Source organism: Cydia amplana, chromosome 26, assembly GCF_948474715.1.
Source record: "Cydia amplana chromosome 26, ilCydAmpl1.1, whole genome shotgun sequence".
Lineage (NCBI taxonomy): Eukaryota > Metazoa > Arthropoda > Insecta > Lepidoptera > Tortricidae > Cydia > Cydia amplana.
In genome coordinates, this window is record NC_086094.1 from 7,431,918 (window position 1) to 7,449,423 (window position 17,506).

General features: G+C 40.5%; 1 protein-coding gene across 4 annotated transcripts in view; it reads right to left on the reverse strand.

Moving 5' to 3' along the window:
- The window catches only part of LOC134660280 (uncharacterized), a 48,994-nt gene that overhangs the window by 14,374 nt on the left and 17,114 nt on the right, over positions 1–17,506 (reverse strand). For 2 of the 4 annotated variants that reach the window (XM_063516029.1, XM_063516027.1), the window contains exon 2: positions 8,415–8,432. The exons of the other annotated variants lie outside the window; for them this stretch is intronic. In XM_063516029.1, coding sequence (XP_063372099.1) covers positions 8,415–8,432 — 18 coding nt within the window. The remainder of the gene's footprint in view (positions 1–8,414; positions 8,433–17,506) is intronic. 4 annotated transcript variants of the gene reach the window in all.

The following is a 17,506-nucleotide window of genomic DNA, read 5'->3' on the forward strand; positions in this document are numbered from 1 at the left end:
ACATAAGTGTGGGAATAGTTATTACTTACCTTACCTAACCTATTTGTTTTACACAAAATTGTTGTTTAACCGCTCGTGCTAATATTGATTGATTGATTAAATTAAAACAAGTAACAAACAAAAAAAACCCTTAAAATAAAAATTATAACTAAAATTAAAAACTAAGCCTAAACTATAAATAAAAAATTTGGCCTAAATCGCCGCCTATTGGCAGCGTGCCCAGAAGGCTGGCAGCATTGCCACGTTGTATGGCAATGCTGATCCGCTGTGCTAGATATGACCCAGCCTTCTGGTCACGCGTCAATTCTACTAACCTACGGCTGCACTCGTTAAAAACCCTGTGGGCGTATTCCCCCCAAGGCCCCATTGTTTCGACCCCAAACGGCTCAAATATGCAACCACTATGATTGATTGATTGATCATTTATTTCGGGTTAGCATTATGCTGAGGCGGGACCATTTCGTGGTAAACTATAATTTCTGTTTAAAATATACTTCTTTGTAATACGTTTGTATTAAATGTAGTTTAGTATGGCGTGAATAAACGAATTCTTATTCTTATTTATTTGTCAATAGTGGGTTCACAAAGAGGTCTTAAAACTATTTACAATATGTAAGTAAGTAGGTACATAGGATCTCCACATTGTGCCTACAAACTGGCATACAAATACCCGAGCAAGCGAAAGATTCCAAAATCTAACCACGAGCGTAGCGAGTGATTCGAAAAATGGTATCTAGAGCGTTGCTAGACTTGCTAGGGTTTCAATGCACGAGGGTTTAACATATTTTTCCCCCGACTGAAACACGAAAATTTTCACCACACCAACTCGAAGAAAATATTAACTGTAAGATATCAAACCCAAATGAACGTCATTAAATATTTATCATTCATAATCATAATTTTAAAAGTCAATTCTACCAGCTAACATAAGGAAACAATTTGATCTGATCACTTTGCCCCACATGTGGATAAAATGCAACTTTCACAACCGTTTTTGAACAATCGAGAGCCTTTACCATCTGTACGGATATGATGGTCGTTCTTGTCTACGTGACAGCGTGATAAAACGGTGTCCGTCACTTTCTTTCCCACGGTGTTAAACAGTGACAGTTATTTTATCACGTGGATAAAGATGGATAAAGCTATCCATAATAGGCTGGCTGGTGTGGTGAAAAGATATTGATATACTGATTAAGTTGAGAGATAAGTTTTTGTCAAATTTATTTTTAATGCAATTATTTATTCATACAGCCTACATAGCTATACCTACTTCCTGCGACTTCGTTTGCGTGGAAGAAATCACTAAACTTAAAAAACAAAGTCCCCCGCCGCGTCTGTCTGTTTGTGTGTTTGTACAGGGTGTACCCTGTATGTTGGCGATAAACTCAAAAACTACTGAACGGATTCTCATGCGGTTTTCACCTATCGATAGAGTGATTTTTGAGGAAGGTTTGTGTATATTGTATTTGTTAACCCGTGCGAAGCCGGGGCGGGTCGCTAGTTTCAATATAATCCATACTATCCATACTAATATTATACATAAATGCGAAAGTATGTCTGTCTGTCTGTTACCTCTTCACGCTTAAACCGCTGAACCGATTTAGTTGAAATTTGGTATGGAGATAGTTCGAGTCCCGGGGAAGGACATAGGGTAGTTTTTTTTGCCAGACATGGCCTTTTAAGGGGGGTGGAAGTTTGTATGGGGAATCGTTAAAAGCAGATTGGGTAAAAATAAGCTATCCAAATTTATTAACTCCACGCAGACGAAGTCGCGGGCAAAAGCTAGTATATTCTTATATCTTCATATAAATGAAGGCCCAAACGTTACCCACTGCGTCACTGAAAAGGCTATTATGTGTTTTCACTTTCTATATCACGACTAATAGCGCAAGCTAATTAAAGTCAGATCATTATTAAAATTGATGATGATTCTCGGAACGATCTGTATTAATTAAGTTTTCTTTTATATTTTTATGTGAATGTCATCAAGTTAATGTAGATGTAGATAAAAATTCAACTATATATAACTCATATACAGAATCAGGAAGAGGTTTAAGGATGACTCACGCTAGAACGGTCGGTCCGGGTCGAGGCATCCGACACTTTATTTACAAAGCATCACGTGATTTCCGATAGCTATTTTTTTACTGTTAAGTAGATAAATACATTAAGTAGATACTTACCGTAAAATGGGATGAGTAGGGTCAAAACTGACATTCAAACCTCGATAACATTTTATTTTTACATATGCAAACTGAATGGTATATATAATAAGTGTTCCGGTCGTTTGTATTTTATTTTGGGTAGTTCCATTTCATAACTTTGACGATAAACAGGAAATCCCACCTCACCCCGTAGTCCCTCGTAATTGGGGTGAGATGGTATTTCATACAAAGGTGATTTTGGAAGATTGTTGGATCGTTTTTTTTTTATTATGAGTATTACTATAGCTCTATTTTAAATTGGAATACATTATTTTTGTAGCAGTAGCCTTAAAATTCCATCTCACCCCCCTTTCATTCCTTCTCTCCCCATTCGTAACCCAACTCTCCCCGCGAACCCTACTCACCCCATTTTACGGTACCTACTTTCGGTATTTTTCATTTATTAATGTAAAAAAAAGTAGATGACAATCCGGAAACCTCTATACCGTTAACGGTTAGTTTTCTGCCTGTCCGGATTAGCGGGGTCCTCCGCTTGTCAATGGCAACCACAATCACTAAACAAGCAATTTGAAACCAATCATGTTTCGCTTACACTTGTAAGTTGGTTGACCGCAACTTTCACTTATTACATTATACGTTACAAGTTATTATATTACCAATGACTTTTACCATTCTTGAACTCGGGGGTCAAATTACGGGTTTTTTTTACTCGACTTTAATTATATCGTTGAATTAGTTACAAAACTGTAATAGCATATTTTTTTGACTATGGGCTCCCGACTCAACTATTAACCTTTTGGACGCTAATGACGGATATATAGTTTGTCAATAATCATACTATCATTGTCTTACACTAGTACTAGCACCCAAAAGAAAAGGAGGAGTATACTTTTATTGGTTCTTATTTACTGTCAAATTGGTTTGACCAACTATATCAGTACCGCAGGTCCAACGACACAGACGGATTAATCGGTCACATACCACAGAGCAACATAGACCTACGTGCACATGCATAAAGTTCAATTTCCGAGTGACAGCTTTTGTATTTGGCGTCGAAAAGGTTAATTAATGACTTCTTTACTTCTTATTCTTAGGAAACGCGGCGCCTCAGTCAACTGAAATGAATTCGATCAAAGGATAAAACAAAAGACATGAACGCGCTACTATTACTCATGGACATATGGGGCATTATCTATGAAAAGGGACCTTATTGTCGATGGCGCTTACGCCGCACAGCGTCGCGCGGCATTGTATTTATATCGGAGCATCGTTAATAATGGCGTAACCGCCATCGACAATAAGGTCCCTTTTCATAGATAACGCCCCATATATTTAGAGGAACGCAAAGAAAGGTGGACAAACTCACAACTGGATTGTAATCCAGTTGTTTGGTTGCAGCATTCGGCCTATCTCTAATTTTCATATCCATATTCATATATTTATTGCATCCATGGTAAGTACACAGGTGTTACATAGGTAATAGTTGTTTCACATGGGCCCTGGCACGGCAAGGCAATATTCTTAAATCTATTCAGTTTACAGGTTTCATTTTAAATTATTAGAAATATTATATCACTATTACTATCGTCACACACAATACCGTTTCAACCACAGAACATATTAAAGAGGTTAGAATGGCTATCGCGCACAGTTAGTATCGGAACCGGTGTCGCCGCTCGTTCCTCTCCACATTTACTAACACTCGCGCAACGGTAGTAATAACTTGTGTGCGTGGCGAATGGATACGCCTCCTTTAGACAGATTTGATGTCTGGCTTCTTAATCTGAAGGTTATTGTGGCGCAAAAGGCATGTTTACTTCGTTTTTCGGTCAGCGCGGGCGAGTAGCATGCGAGCGTTTGCTCAAAACCGGCGGCGACACTTACCCTGCTCGCATCGCCATTCTAAATTGTTCTGTGGTTTCAACTTTCCACCCCGTATATTTATAGCAATAACTTGCCAGTGTTGCTATAATCAACCGATCTCATCTCATAGAATATTCAAACGCCCGTGAACCTGAGGTCGTAGACCCCACCTGCGACCTCGCTATACATTAGCAAAATTAGCATACACGAATAGAAAACGAAAGGCGATAACTACAAATCAATTTCAGTGTAGTTTAATGGTAAAGGTTACGCGACGTCATAACAAATAGTATTTTTTCTACTCCCGTACTTTTATTTGTCATTTAAAGTGTCGTGCACACACCTTTAAACCCCTATCTTATAGTTGTCAAGACAAGTCTTTAGTCTATTCCCCAAAAAAGTATTTGTGCATAGGACGCAGTATCTTTTTGGCACTTTTACGATACTTCGTGTAATCACCACTTAAAAAATATTGTATGAATTACATTGTTGCCAACCTAACTTTAATTGTCATCTCTGACAGATGAGTGAACCAATAGACTATGTTATTTTTTTAATTTTTTTAATTTTTTCCCGCCCGCCCTACTTCTTGAATGAAAAATATTTGTTAAATTTACAATTTTATTCAAAGTGCTTGGTCGTAGAAAAAGTATTATGCAAAACAACGGTTGCATAAAATACTGCAACCGTTGTTTAAGAGAGGTCAAAAAAGGCGAGTGGCGTGAGTAACAATTTGAGGCGAAGCCTTTTTCACTCAGTTAAACAACGTTGCATACAATACTTTTTCTACGACCAAGCACTTACTTTGAAATAAAATTGTAAATTGTAAATTAAACAAATATTTTTAATTCAAGAAGTAGCATAAATGGAGGGTACGGGCGGGAAAATAATGAATGAACGAAATTTTTAAAAAACATGTCTTATGTCAGAGATGACATTTAAAATAAGGTTGGCAACACTGTACATGTCATTCAATATTTGTTAAGTGGTCATTACACGAAGTATCGTAAAATCGCCAAAAAGATACTGCGTGTAAACTTAGCACAAATTATTTTTTGGGGAATAGACTGAAGACTTGCCTCGACAACTATAAGGTAGGGTTTTAAAGGTGTGTGCACGACCCTTTAAATGACAATAAAAGTACGGGAGTAGAAAAATTAACTTTAAAGCAGCGGTCGGCAACCTTTTAGCAGCCAAGGGCCACATAGTAGTTAACGAAGTTGACGTGGGCCGCACTTTGTTAATATTAAATTTATGACTTTAAATATCAGACATTGTCGTTTGTCAATATTACATACAAAATAGCCAGGGAGGCTCGCGGGGCGCAAGTGAGAGGTTCACGGGCCGCAGGTTGCCGACCGCTGCTTTAAAGGATGACTCACGTTCTAACGTCTACCGGACCGGGCCGTGTCGGGGCCGGAGCTACCGGCGCTTATTTTTCTATGACAATGACAGGTAATCACGTGACGCTTTCCTTAGAAAACGAAGCGCCGGAAGCTCCGGCCCGGACACGGCCCGGTCTAACGTGAGTCATTTTTAAAGCTTAATTTTGATTGGGTAGGTACGACAGATATTCGGTATTCGGCCGAATAGTAGGCAACATCCGGCTGAATACCGAATAATATTCGGCAAAATGGCCGAATACCGAATACATAGTTGCCCCGGGTGTCATTCTGAATCCCTAACAACGTTTGTCCTAAAGTCACTTGCCCTAACTGGTTTGTCCTAATGGGCACATGCCATAACGATCAATTGTCATAACGATTATTTTCCATAATGTAAGGTTCTGAAAAATGGTTAGGTTTTAGAACTTGCTGCCACAAAAGTGGGTTAGGTTAGGGTTTAACGCAAACAAGACGACAAACGCAAAAAAGAAAATATGCATAATAACGTTAGGATAAGTAATCAATATTAGGATAACCAAAATTAGGGTTTTTAATGTTAGGACAACTGATCATTATGACAAACAATATTAGGGAATGCATCGATAGGATAATAGACTTTAGGGATTTAGATATAGATCCGTTGCACCGCATTAGTCTCACGCTTCTAGTAAGCTTCGGTAGCTCAGTTTGTAAATAGTAAATATGGGGCATTATCTATGAAAAGGGATCTTATTGTCGATGGCGCTTACGCCGCATTGTATAATAATAAATATTCTTTATTGTGCACCATACAATTAAAAATACACAGAAATTAAATTCAGATTAAAAACTAGGTAACAACAGGCGGTCTTATCGCTAAGAAGCGATCTCTTCCAGACAACCTTTCAGTAGCAGGAAACTAAGGACTTACAACATTGAACGGGTAGTGCCGATATACATTTAATAAAAAAAGAATTAGAATGAAAACAAGACGAAAACCATTACATACTTTAATATAATACATAAATACAAATATAATAAATACATATATACATACATACATAAAAATCATAAAATATTATACAGGCATAAATAAAGGCAAAATTAAGGCAGCGAAAGGTTGCAATTGCATTTACATCGGAGCATCGTTAATAATGGCGTAAGCGCCATCGACAATAAGGTCCCTTTTCATAGATAACGTCACATATAGGGTATTTGACTACTAGTCAAATCAGTTTCTTTTTTCGAACTGTCAAAACGATTTTGCTACTATGGAATTTATATGAAACACTAGCATGTGACGTCACAATCAAATACCTAACCTACTTTATATAGTTTTATACGGGTTTTAAAATAGAAATCGTGTCTAAAAATAACTGCTGTCTACGTGTCTTCTGGTGCTTTATTTCATGCATGATGAAATGTAATTTATTTTAAATACAGTCAAATACCCTATTGTGTTTCAAAAAGTCGCTAGTTGAATTTTGTCCGAAGCGGTGAATTCTTCCATTTTACCTTTAATTCTACTTGATAAAAATTAATTGAGATTCCTAGTTGACTAAGGTACAGTCAGCAGCAGAAGTAGCTAAGCGGGCGAGGAGTTCAAAATTACCTTGACACGCTCTTATTTTCTTAACAATGAAGTCGCGTCAAGATCATATTGAACACCTCGCCCGCTTAGCAACTTCTGCTGCTGACTGTACCCTAAAACCTGTAACATGAACAAATCACGATCTTACGAGTTAAAATGTAAAAGCGATCCTCGGGGCACCCCGAGTCGTGAGTGAAAGAGAAAGCGTTATTTAATTTATGGCAGATAAGTATAGTAAACTGGTATTTGTTGACGTAACCGAGGTTACGGTGGAAAGTTTGAGAACCGGTTTCGTTCGTCCTTAGTGTAAGGCCTGAGTGGACGCTCGAGTTGGGCGTGCAGCGAGGCGGGGCGTGCGGCGTGCATGTTAAAACAAATGCAAACGCATAGGAGCGGCCTTAGTGCACGCTGCTCAAATCACTTGTGAGCCCGACGCCACGCTGCACGCCCCGCCGAACGCTGCGATTCGAGCGTCCACTCAGGCCTTACACTTAAAGTTGCACAAACATTACAGATGGCGGCACTCGTATCTTAACCTCTTGTCTATGCGTGTATGACAAGAATCCTGAACGAATACTAGCACGGCCGGCCACAGAATAAATGGGGCATTATCTATGAAAAGGGACCTTATTGTCGATGGCGCTTACGACGCAGAGCGTCGCGCGGCATTGTATTTATATCGGAGCATCGTTAACCCTTTAACCGCCAGAGTCTGATATATAAGACATTACATATCCAGCTCATTTCGCCACAGTCTGATAAATAAGACAAAGATCTGATTTGGTTTTTACAGCACATTTATAACTCCCGGAACTATGCCAACCTTACTCTGCGTGGTACAATTACTGTCGGTGGCGACACGAGCACGCTCGATCAAAAATTACTGGCGGTTAAAAGGTTAATAATGGCGTAAGCGCCATCGACAATAAGGTCCCTTTTCATAGATAACGTCACAAATCAATCATCGTACTATTAGGATCAGAAGATTTAGGTACTCTCTACACCTCATTCAAAAATCAATTAATGTATACATAACTAAATTCGCGTTATTACCTACTATGTGTCAGTTACCATCATTGTTCGTTTTTAGGGTTCCGTACCCAAAGGGTAAAAACGGGACTCTATTACTAAGACTCCGCTGTCCGTCCGTCCGTCCGTCTGTCACCAGGCTGTATCTCACGAACCGTGATAGCTAGACAGTTGAAATTTTCACAGATGATGTATTTCTGTTGCCGCTATAACAACAAATACTAAAAACAGAATAAGATAAAGATTTAAGTGGGGCTCCCATACAACAAACGTGATTTTTGACCGAAGTTCGGCGGGGTCAGTACTTGGATGGGTGACCGTTTTTTTGCTTGTTTTTTTGTTGATGGTGCGGAACCCTCCGTGCGCGAGTCCGACTCGCACTTTTTTGTGTTACCATCTTACCAATCTCCGCCGCGTAATCTGAAACAAAATTAAAAACCGTTATAAATATTATAATTAAGTAAATAAAACTTATAAATAAATAAATATTATAGGATACCTAGGTAATTAGTCTTACACAAATCAACTTATTCTCGAAGTACCTAAGTTCAAATAATTTTGCGTTGTGGATTGTGGGTACCTACTAGACAAAACAAAAGCTTATAAACACGAATAGAAATAAGTTAAGACAATGTTGTTTTTATTAAGGAACATTATTGTATAGGGTGCTTTTGTTATCATTATCACCGAACAAACTCTGAGGGGTGAATATGTAGGTCATACTGAACAACTTTTACTATGGGGCCAACCCCGAGATCGCCAAAACAAGCAACAACGGTTGCACTTCGGGAGTGCCGATAGAAGTGAAAACTCACCTCACTATTGTTATGTATTTAGATGGGTACTTGCAGGATTGAATTGTAATGACAGCTGAAGGTAGTTTGGAAATAAATGAGTTTTGCTTCTGACCTCAATGGCGTTGTATCTTTTATTGGCGACTACGGTAAATTAATGTAATTTGTGCGCAAAATGAACAGTAATCTTACTAATGTGGTGCTTCTTGGACAATTTAACCCAAAAACGGACAAGTGGTGTGATTATAAGGAACAATTACTATGTGCATTGGACGTGGCGGGCGTGGCGCAGGACCTGGATCGGGCGCGCTCGCTGTTCCTGTCCCAGTGTGGCAAGGACACTTATTCACTGATTGCATCACTTCTGGTCCCGCAGAGGCCAACTAATGCTTCATTTGAGGACATTATCCGTGTTTTGGACCAGTTTTTTGAGCCGGAAGTAAATCCGGGGCTCAGCGGAGCCGGCATTGGGTGCTCAGTTGGTGGAAAAATAATGAACAATATAAGCTACGCTGATGACATGGCTCTGCTGAGCCCATCGATCGGAGCCCTCGAAATTCTGATTGGGATTTGTGAGCGGTACGCGGAGACCCACGGTCTCAGATACAACTCCAAGAAAAGTGAGCTTCTCGTGTTTAAGGCGGGCTCAAAAAAACCGATGTACATACCACCACTAAAACTTGGAGGAACTGAATTAAAAAATGTCACTCAGTTCAGGTATCTGGGGCACTGGGTCACCGAGGACCTATCTGACGACCTTGATGTGGAGCGGGAGCGTAGGGCATTGGCGGTGAGAAGCAACATGTTGGCTCGCAGGTTTGCACGTTGCACGAGGACCGTCAAAATAACTCTTTTTAGAGCATTTTGTCAGTCTTTTTATACGTGCAGCCTGTGGGTCAAGTGTACGCAGAGATCTCTCAATGCCTTACGCATTCAGTATAATAACGGGTTCAGGGTGTTGTTGGGGTTGCCTCGATTTTGCAGCGCGTCGGGGATGTTTGCCGAAGCTCGCGTGGATGGCTTTCAAGCCATAATGCGCAAGAGAGTGGCCTCCCTGATGCGCCGTGTTAGGGACAGCCCCAGCAGCCTTCTGAACACTGTTATTGACAATTTACAGTGTCCAATAGTGCTCAAATGGAACGATATGCACATGGACCATAATAGAGGTGCTGTTAGGCTAATTTAGTTATTTAAGTTATTTAAGAAATAGTTTTAGTTTAATTTAATTTGTAATGTATGGATCTTGTTATCTGAATTAAATATATATAAAAAAAATAAAAATAAAATGAAATTTTACAAGCGGGGAAGTTTCATAAACGCGTACAACAACAACAAGAGAGCGTGCAAGAGTTTATCGGCGCGATAAGTTTGCTCGGTGCTAAATGTAACTTTGCCGATCTTAAGCGACAGTTGAGAGATAGACTAGTACTTGGGGTGCGCGACGAGCGCCTGCGCCGCGAATTGTTGAAGACCAAGGACCTCACGTATACGGGGGCCGTTCAGTATTGTCTTAACTACCAGGCGACGTTCCCAGACTTGTACCCTGAAGCGCGTGCTAGTACATCTAAGCAAACTCCACAAAATGAAAGTGACCAGATGGAAATTGATAAAATACAATCCGTGAATTGCAAACATTGTGCCCGGGTTCATAAACCGAACGAGCGGTGCCCTTTCAGTAAGGCTCAGTGTTATTATTGCAAGCGACATGGACATATTGCTTCGGCCTGCAATAAGAAACAAGGTAAGGTCCATGTGACCGAAGACAAGTGTTCATGCGACTCCAACTCGGACCAGGAAGACTCGATGAATGGGATCTACGTCTGCGCCGAAGATTACTGTGAACCGATTACAGCAAATGTGGATATTAATGGTGCCAAATTATTAATGGAAATAGATTCCGGAGCTTCAAGATCTATAATATCTGAGGAGACATTTAGAAAGTTGTGGTTCAACCCACCCCCATTAAATACCACGAATGTGAAACTAGTTACGTGGAGCCGTGCCCCTTTAAGCGTCTTAGGGTTGGTATACGTACGAGTGGTTTTAGGCGACAAAGAAGCTCAGTGTGAACTGTTGGTGGTCGCCGGCCGCGGACCGAGCTTGCTCGGTAGGAACTGGTTTAAGAAGTTGGGACTGCAAGTGGATGGCGTGGGCTGGTCAGAAGAGGAAGTAGCTGAATGGAAGAATAAATATCCAGATTTGTTTATGGAGGGTTTAGGACAGTACACGGGACCACCAGTGTCACTGCATGTGCGACCCGGGGCCGCCCCACGATTCATGAAAGCGCGTCCTGTACCATTCCCACTAAAACAACAAGTGGAGGATGAGCTGCGTCAAATGATTAAGGATGGCGTATTAACACCAATCAAATATTCAAAATGGGCTACTCCCTTAAGAATTGTTAAGAAAGATAACGGATCTTTGCGTATCTGTGGAGACTATCGTTCTACGGTTAACGCATCAATAGATGTTGACACATACCCGCTCCCTACATCGACAGAGGCATTCGTGAAGCTTAGCGGGGGAAGTATATTTAGCAAACTGGACTTGAAGCAGGCGTATACCCAGCTCAAGGTTGACGATGATACCGCGACGCTGCTAACACTAAATACTCCCATCGGACTAATGAAGGTGAATCGTTTGGCTTACGGGGTGAGCGCTGCGCCTGGCATCTTCCAGAGGCTCATGTCTACCACCCTAGCTGACATGGAAGGAGTCGCGTGTCTTCTGGACGATGTAGCCATCACAGGGAGAAATATGGAAGAGCATAACCAGAGGTTGGACGTAGTACTGAAAAAACTTCAAGATCTGGGTTTTCGTCTGAACGTTAATAAATGCGTCTTTGCTTCACGGAGTATTACCTTTTTGGGCCATATGCTGGACGCCGAAGGGCTGCATCCGACTCCGGAGAAAGTAGAAGAGATTCAGGGTAAACCAGCGCCCACAAACAAAGAGACATTGAGAGCATTTTTAGGACTATACACGTACTACGAAAAATTCTTACCTGACAAAGCTACATTACTTGAACCATTGTACCGGTTGCTGGAAGCGAAATCACCGTGGGATTGGGGTGATAAGGAACAAGCTGCGTTTAATAAAGCTAAGAATCTTTTGTCGTCGGATTGTACGTTAGTCGGATATGACCTTAATAAAGATTTATTACTGGTCTGTGACTCGTCAGATTATGGTTTGGGAGCCGTGTTGGTTCACATCATGGAAGATGGATCAGAACGTCCGGTGATGATGGCGTCGCGGACGTTACAACCACACGAGAGACGCTACGGGCAAATTGACAAAGAAGCGCTCGCGATAATGTTCGGGCTAACTAAGTATCATCAATTTCTGGCCGGACGGAAATTTTGCATCATCACCGACCATAACCCCTTAGTTGGTCTGTTCAACCCGGAGAAACCAATTCCTGACCAAATATCCCCTAGAATGTTACGGTGGTCGCTAAAACTTAACGGATACAGTTATTCTATCAAATATCGACCAGGCAAATTGATTGGAAATGCGGACGCTTTAAGCAGGTGGACAGAACCAGAGACGTCTTCGGTGAACCCAAAGATAGACTGTCTAGGCGAGGTACTTTTGCTAGAAGAGCAACCACTGGGATGGAACCTGGACGTAAAAGCTATTGCTGAAGAAACCAAGAAAGACCAGATGCTACAGAAGGTGTTGTTTTACGTACTCCATGGGTGGCCGCGCTCCAATACAGATCCTGAAATGCAACCATATTGGATCCGCAGAGATGCTCTTTCACACAATAAAGATTGTTTATTGTGGTGTAACAGAGTCATCATACCTACTTCGCTTCACCAAAGGGTACTTAAATTGCTACATGCTCCACATGCTGGGATTGTACAGACAAAAGCATACGCTAGAGGGTACCTTTGGTGGGCCGGCATGGACAAGGAAATCGAAAAGGTGGTGGCTGAGTGCGAGGATTGCCAGTCTGTGAGGAACAACCCACCTAAAGATCCGCAAATATGGGTCATGCCTGACAAACCTTGGAGTCGAGTCCATATTGATTTTGCTGGTCCCTTCCAGGGAAAAACTTTCTTGCTATTAATCGATTCTTACAGCAAGTGGATAGAGGCAGAAATTGTTCCATCTATGAGCGCAGATTCCATAATTACAATTTTGAGACGCATTTTTGCCTCACAAGGATTGCCGGACGTTTTGGTGTCCGACAACGGCAGGACATTTACGGCCGAAGACTTCAATTTGTTTTTGAGGAGGAACCATATCAGACACATATTCACTCCGCCCTACCACCCAGCTTCGAATGGCCAGATTGAAAGGGCTGTGCAGACATTTAAAAACAAATTGAAGAAAATGGCAGCTACAAACATGCCTTGGAGTGAAAAACTGGCGAAAGCCTTATACGCTTTGCGCACCGTCCCTAACAGCTCTACCAATAAAACACCGGCGGAAATGCTTAACGGACGCAAATACAGAACAGCCATATCAAGTTTACACCCAGAGAGCACGCCGAGCCGAGCCGAACAACAGCTCGAACAGGCAGCGCAGCGGCCGTGCGCGCGCGCCTTCCGTCTGCATCAACCTGTGCTCGTGCGAATGTACACACCAGGAACTAAGTGGGCAAAGGGCGAGGTTGAGACAATAGAGGGACCCAGTACTTATGTGGTAAGAACGGAAGATGGAGACCTGCACCGTCGCCACGCTGATCAAATCATAGCTCGAGCACTGAGACAGCCGATGGGAGCTCCTACTTGTGACCAACAACCGCTTGAATTTGGGTCTCAGTCTTCAGCTGAAGAAGATCCTCCTATTGTAATTCCACCACCAGAGTTATGGCCCGACATCATAGGAATTCCCAATGATTATTAATTGTATAACGATTTTGTAATGAATAATGTGTTGATTTAGACTTGTTGATTATGGTGGAAAGGTATGTTATGTATTTAGATGGGTACTTGCAGGATTGAATTGTAATGACAGCTGAAGGTAGTTTGGAAATAAATGAGTTTTGCTTCTGACCTCAATGGCGTTGTATCTTTTAACTATGTTACCCGGTAACAGGATACATACGTTTAGCGGAGGTATTCTATTTATTTATTATATATTATTATCATTCTCAAATAAGATCACACTTTTTCATTGACATATTTTTTACATACTGCCATGACAACGACAAATTATTTGAACATAGGTAAAGAGTCTTGAAAAGGAATCCGCAACATAAATGTCAAATAACATTGAGTTTTTCTTTATTGATTTAAATCCCATCTAAATTATGAGTGGCCACCTTACGCCCTATACGGTCACGTGATCGCCTTACGCTGTCTCGACTTTATCATTTTTTCCCACCTCAAAAAGTGCCCAGCGCCGCTAAAGAAGTTTTCATTTCAAAAAAATTCAGTCGTCTCACAAACAGTGAATCAGAGTCAATGTTTTCTATCAATATTTCTTTCACGAGCGATTTGTTTTTAAATATACCGCATTTTATAAATTTAAGACTATTATGAAATCGATAATTATCACGATAATTAACAAGATAACTATCATTGATAATTATCCTTTCGAACCGTGCCCCTGGGGAGTGCGTCTCTAGTGAGAGACGGCCAATTTTTCCTTCGTACAGTCGCCATCAGATATATCGGAACAACCAAGGCGCTCACAAATATCTGAGCACGCCACTATTGTCAAGGCATTAGACTGCTTGTTCAGATATTGTGAACACCTTGGCCGCTCCGATATATCTGATGGCGACTGTAAAGTGTCATTTAATATAACTTGCTAACTATGTAAACAAAAGTCACTAGTAAATTGCCATTTAGTGACAATTTCAGTATGGCGGTCTGTGTACATAGTTGGGTGAATCAACTTTTTCTTGTCACTCGTTGCCATGGTTACGTTCTCCTGGGTCACTCTTTAAAACCTGATTTTTAGGCATTTAAATTCACCAAACACGCTTTTTTGTGATACTTATAAACCCTTTCCATTGAGGGTCGTCTACCAAGCGTGTCAGAAAAAGGTGGTGTACAATGTCTTCTAACAAACTATGCTACTATTGTCTCTTGGCTGACCGGACATAATAACAATAAGAAATAGTTGATCCACCAGTTAGCAAGTTCTATTGAATGACACTGTACTTACCTATATTTGACATCTATCACTTTGCTCCTAATAGTTAAGTTCAGGCTAGAGCGGTCAAGCAGCATTCCGAGGGAGAAAGCGAACGAAAGTCGACAACCAACAACCAACCCATCCTTATTGATATTATATGAAAGCGAATGGGCAAACCTGTGTTTTGGCCACAGTCACCTTACCGGTTTAGGAGTCGAAAAATAAGTGTCTAAAAAACTAAACCCTAAGGGCTTATTTAGACGGCACGCGCACTCGTATACGATTTTGGTTACATTGCGGACCATTGAGGTTACATCAATTCAGCCGACCGATCAAACGACGCAATGTAATGAAACTCGCATGCGAGTTCTCGCACCGTCTAAATGAGGCCTAAAGGGGCCCACTGATTAACAGTCCGCCGGACGGTATCGGCCTGTCAGTTGTTAGGATCTGTCATTTTACAGTACATTACATATAGTGCTACTTTACCGCCCTAGTGCGGTAATTACCACAATACGTGCCTATGTGGAAAATTTAAAGGGCCAATATGTACTGTAAACGTTGTACAATAGAGGTGCGAAAAGGCAATTCGCAACTCGTGTCGATTTAAAACACTCCCTTCGTCGTGTGTCAGTTTATTGCCACTCGCCACCTATCTACTATGTATTTATAAAATGTTCGAGTAAATTTTGGACTATATTTAAACTATAGTTGGGTTGGGTGGTTAGGTATTACATAACACATTTACAATGTTACCGCTCAATTTAACACAGAAATGCGTAAACTCAAATTACCAAAAATACGTGTCATTACACCCGTGCGCACCCGAGTGAGACATTCTCAAAATATTACGTAACATGGTAAAGGACCCTATTCTACACAGTTTACTTTAAACCTGCGATATAACCATTTAAGTTTATCGACTATAGGTACCTACTCATTTTGTTACGTAAATAATGTACAGATATGAGCCAAATAGCTTGAAATAAATGAATTTTCTTTTTTCATTTTAGGGTTCTGTAGCCAAAATGGCAGAAACGAGACCCTTATAGTTACGTCATGCATGTCTGATTTCCGTCTGTCCGTCCGTCCGCGGTGCCTAGCCAATTAAGGCGATAATCGCTTGCGCTACGATATCGAAACGTCGCGTTTCGTTCGCTACGGAGCGTAAACGATTGGCATGTTGGCTACGCACCCAGTTGAATACAGTTTTCGTAAGCTAGAATTTGGCACCATCACTTTTACAGGCATAATAAAACTAGCAATGGAAATAGTTACCTCTTAAAATGTTGTATGGAATTTGATTTACGCTCCTAACTTTTATAATAATCAAAATATCGAAAAAGTTCAAACTAAGGAGCATTAAACTATGGTAAATATATTGTACTATACATAATGTGTTATGTCGCACTATACATCTACAATAAATACCGTAAAACGGGGTGAGAAGGTTTCGCGGGGAGAGGTGGGTTATGAACGGGGAGAGAAGGTTTGAGAGGGGGGTGAAAAGGGAGCTATAGTAATACGCATAATAAAAAAAAATCGATCCAACAATCTTCCAAAATAACCTTTGTATGAAAACCCCTCTGACCCCAAATACGAGGGTGAAGTGGGTTTTCCTCTTTATCGTCAAAGTTATGAAATGGAACTACCCAAAATAAATTAAAAACTAAAATACAAACGTCCGGAACACTTATTATATACACCATTCAGTTTTCATATGTAAAAATAAAATGTTATCGAGGTTTGAATTTCAGTTTTGACCCTACTCACCCCATTTTACGGTAGTGTAAAAATATTTTCAGGGAGGAAAATGTGAACTACGTCTGTATGGGAAAGCATCAGTCGTCGACTTTCCTCTTAAGATGACGTAAGAAGACGCAAGCCCGGTCGTGACTCTGTTTGTCTAATTCGTGACATTTCCGGCTCACCGGCTTCCGGGCTTTCGTACTGATAGGTCGTGCGGGTCATCTTTCGACGCTTTCACGGTAGCTTTGTACAGGAAATGTTCTGGGTAGAAAATCTTTACCGACTTCTATATAGACAAAGTCACAGGCAGAGGCTAGTATATAATAAAATTAAACGATATGTGCCAAAATAATTGCGCAATTTCACTCGTCATAACACTCGTAACATAACATAACTTTCAATTAGCGTAATATTAATTTTGCATACTTATCGATATTTGATATACTAATACTACGGCTATACCTATTATTTTTGTTTTAGGTACCGTCTCGTCTATTTTCATAGCATACTTAAAGTATTACGATGTAATACCCATAACAAATCTATAACAAATATTATAGCTATAGCTATAGTAAAAGTTCATTGTGCGTTAATTTGTAGCAGATGGTAGCAGTACAAAATAAAATGCATATTGACTTGCCTGGTTTTACATAATTTGTAAATATTTGCTGTTACATTCTTATGAAAAGTGTCATTCTATGGGACTTTGTTAACTATGTAAACAAACCGCCATATTTAAAATGTCAAAAAATATGAATTTACCAGTGACTTTTATTCACATAGTTACCAAATTCCATAGAATGACACGTTACATGTAGGTACATCTTTGCCATGGCATGTTTTTTTAATTAATTATCA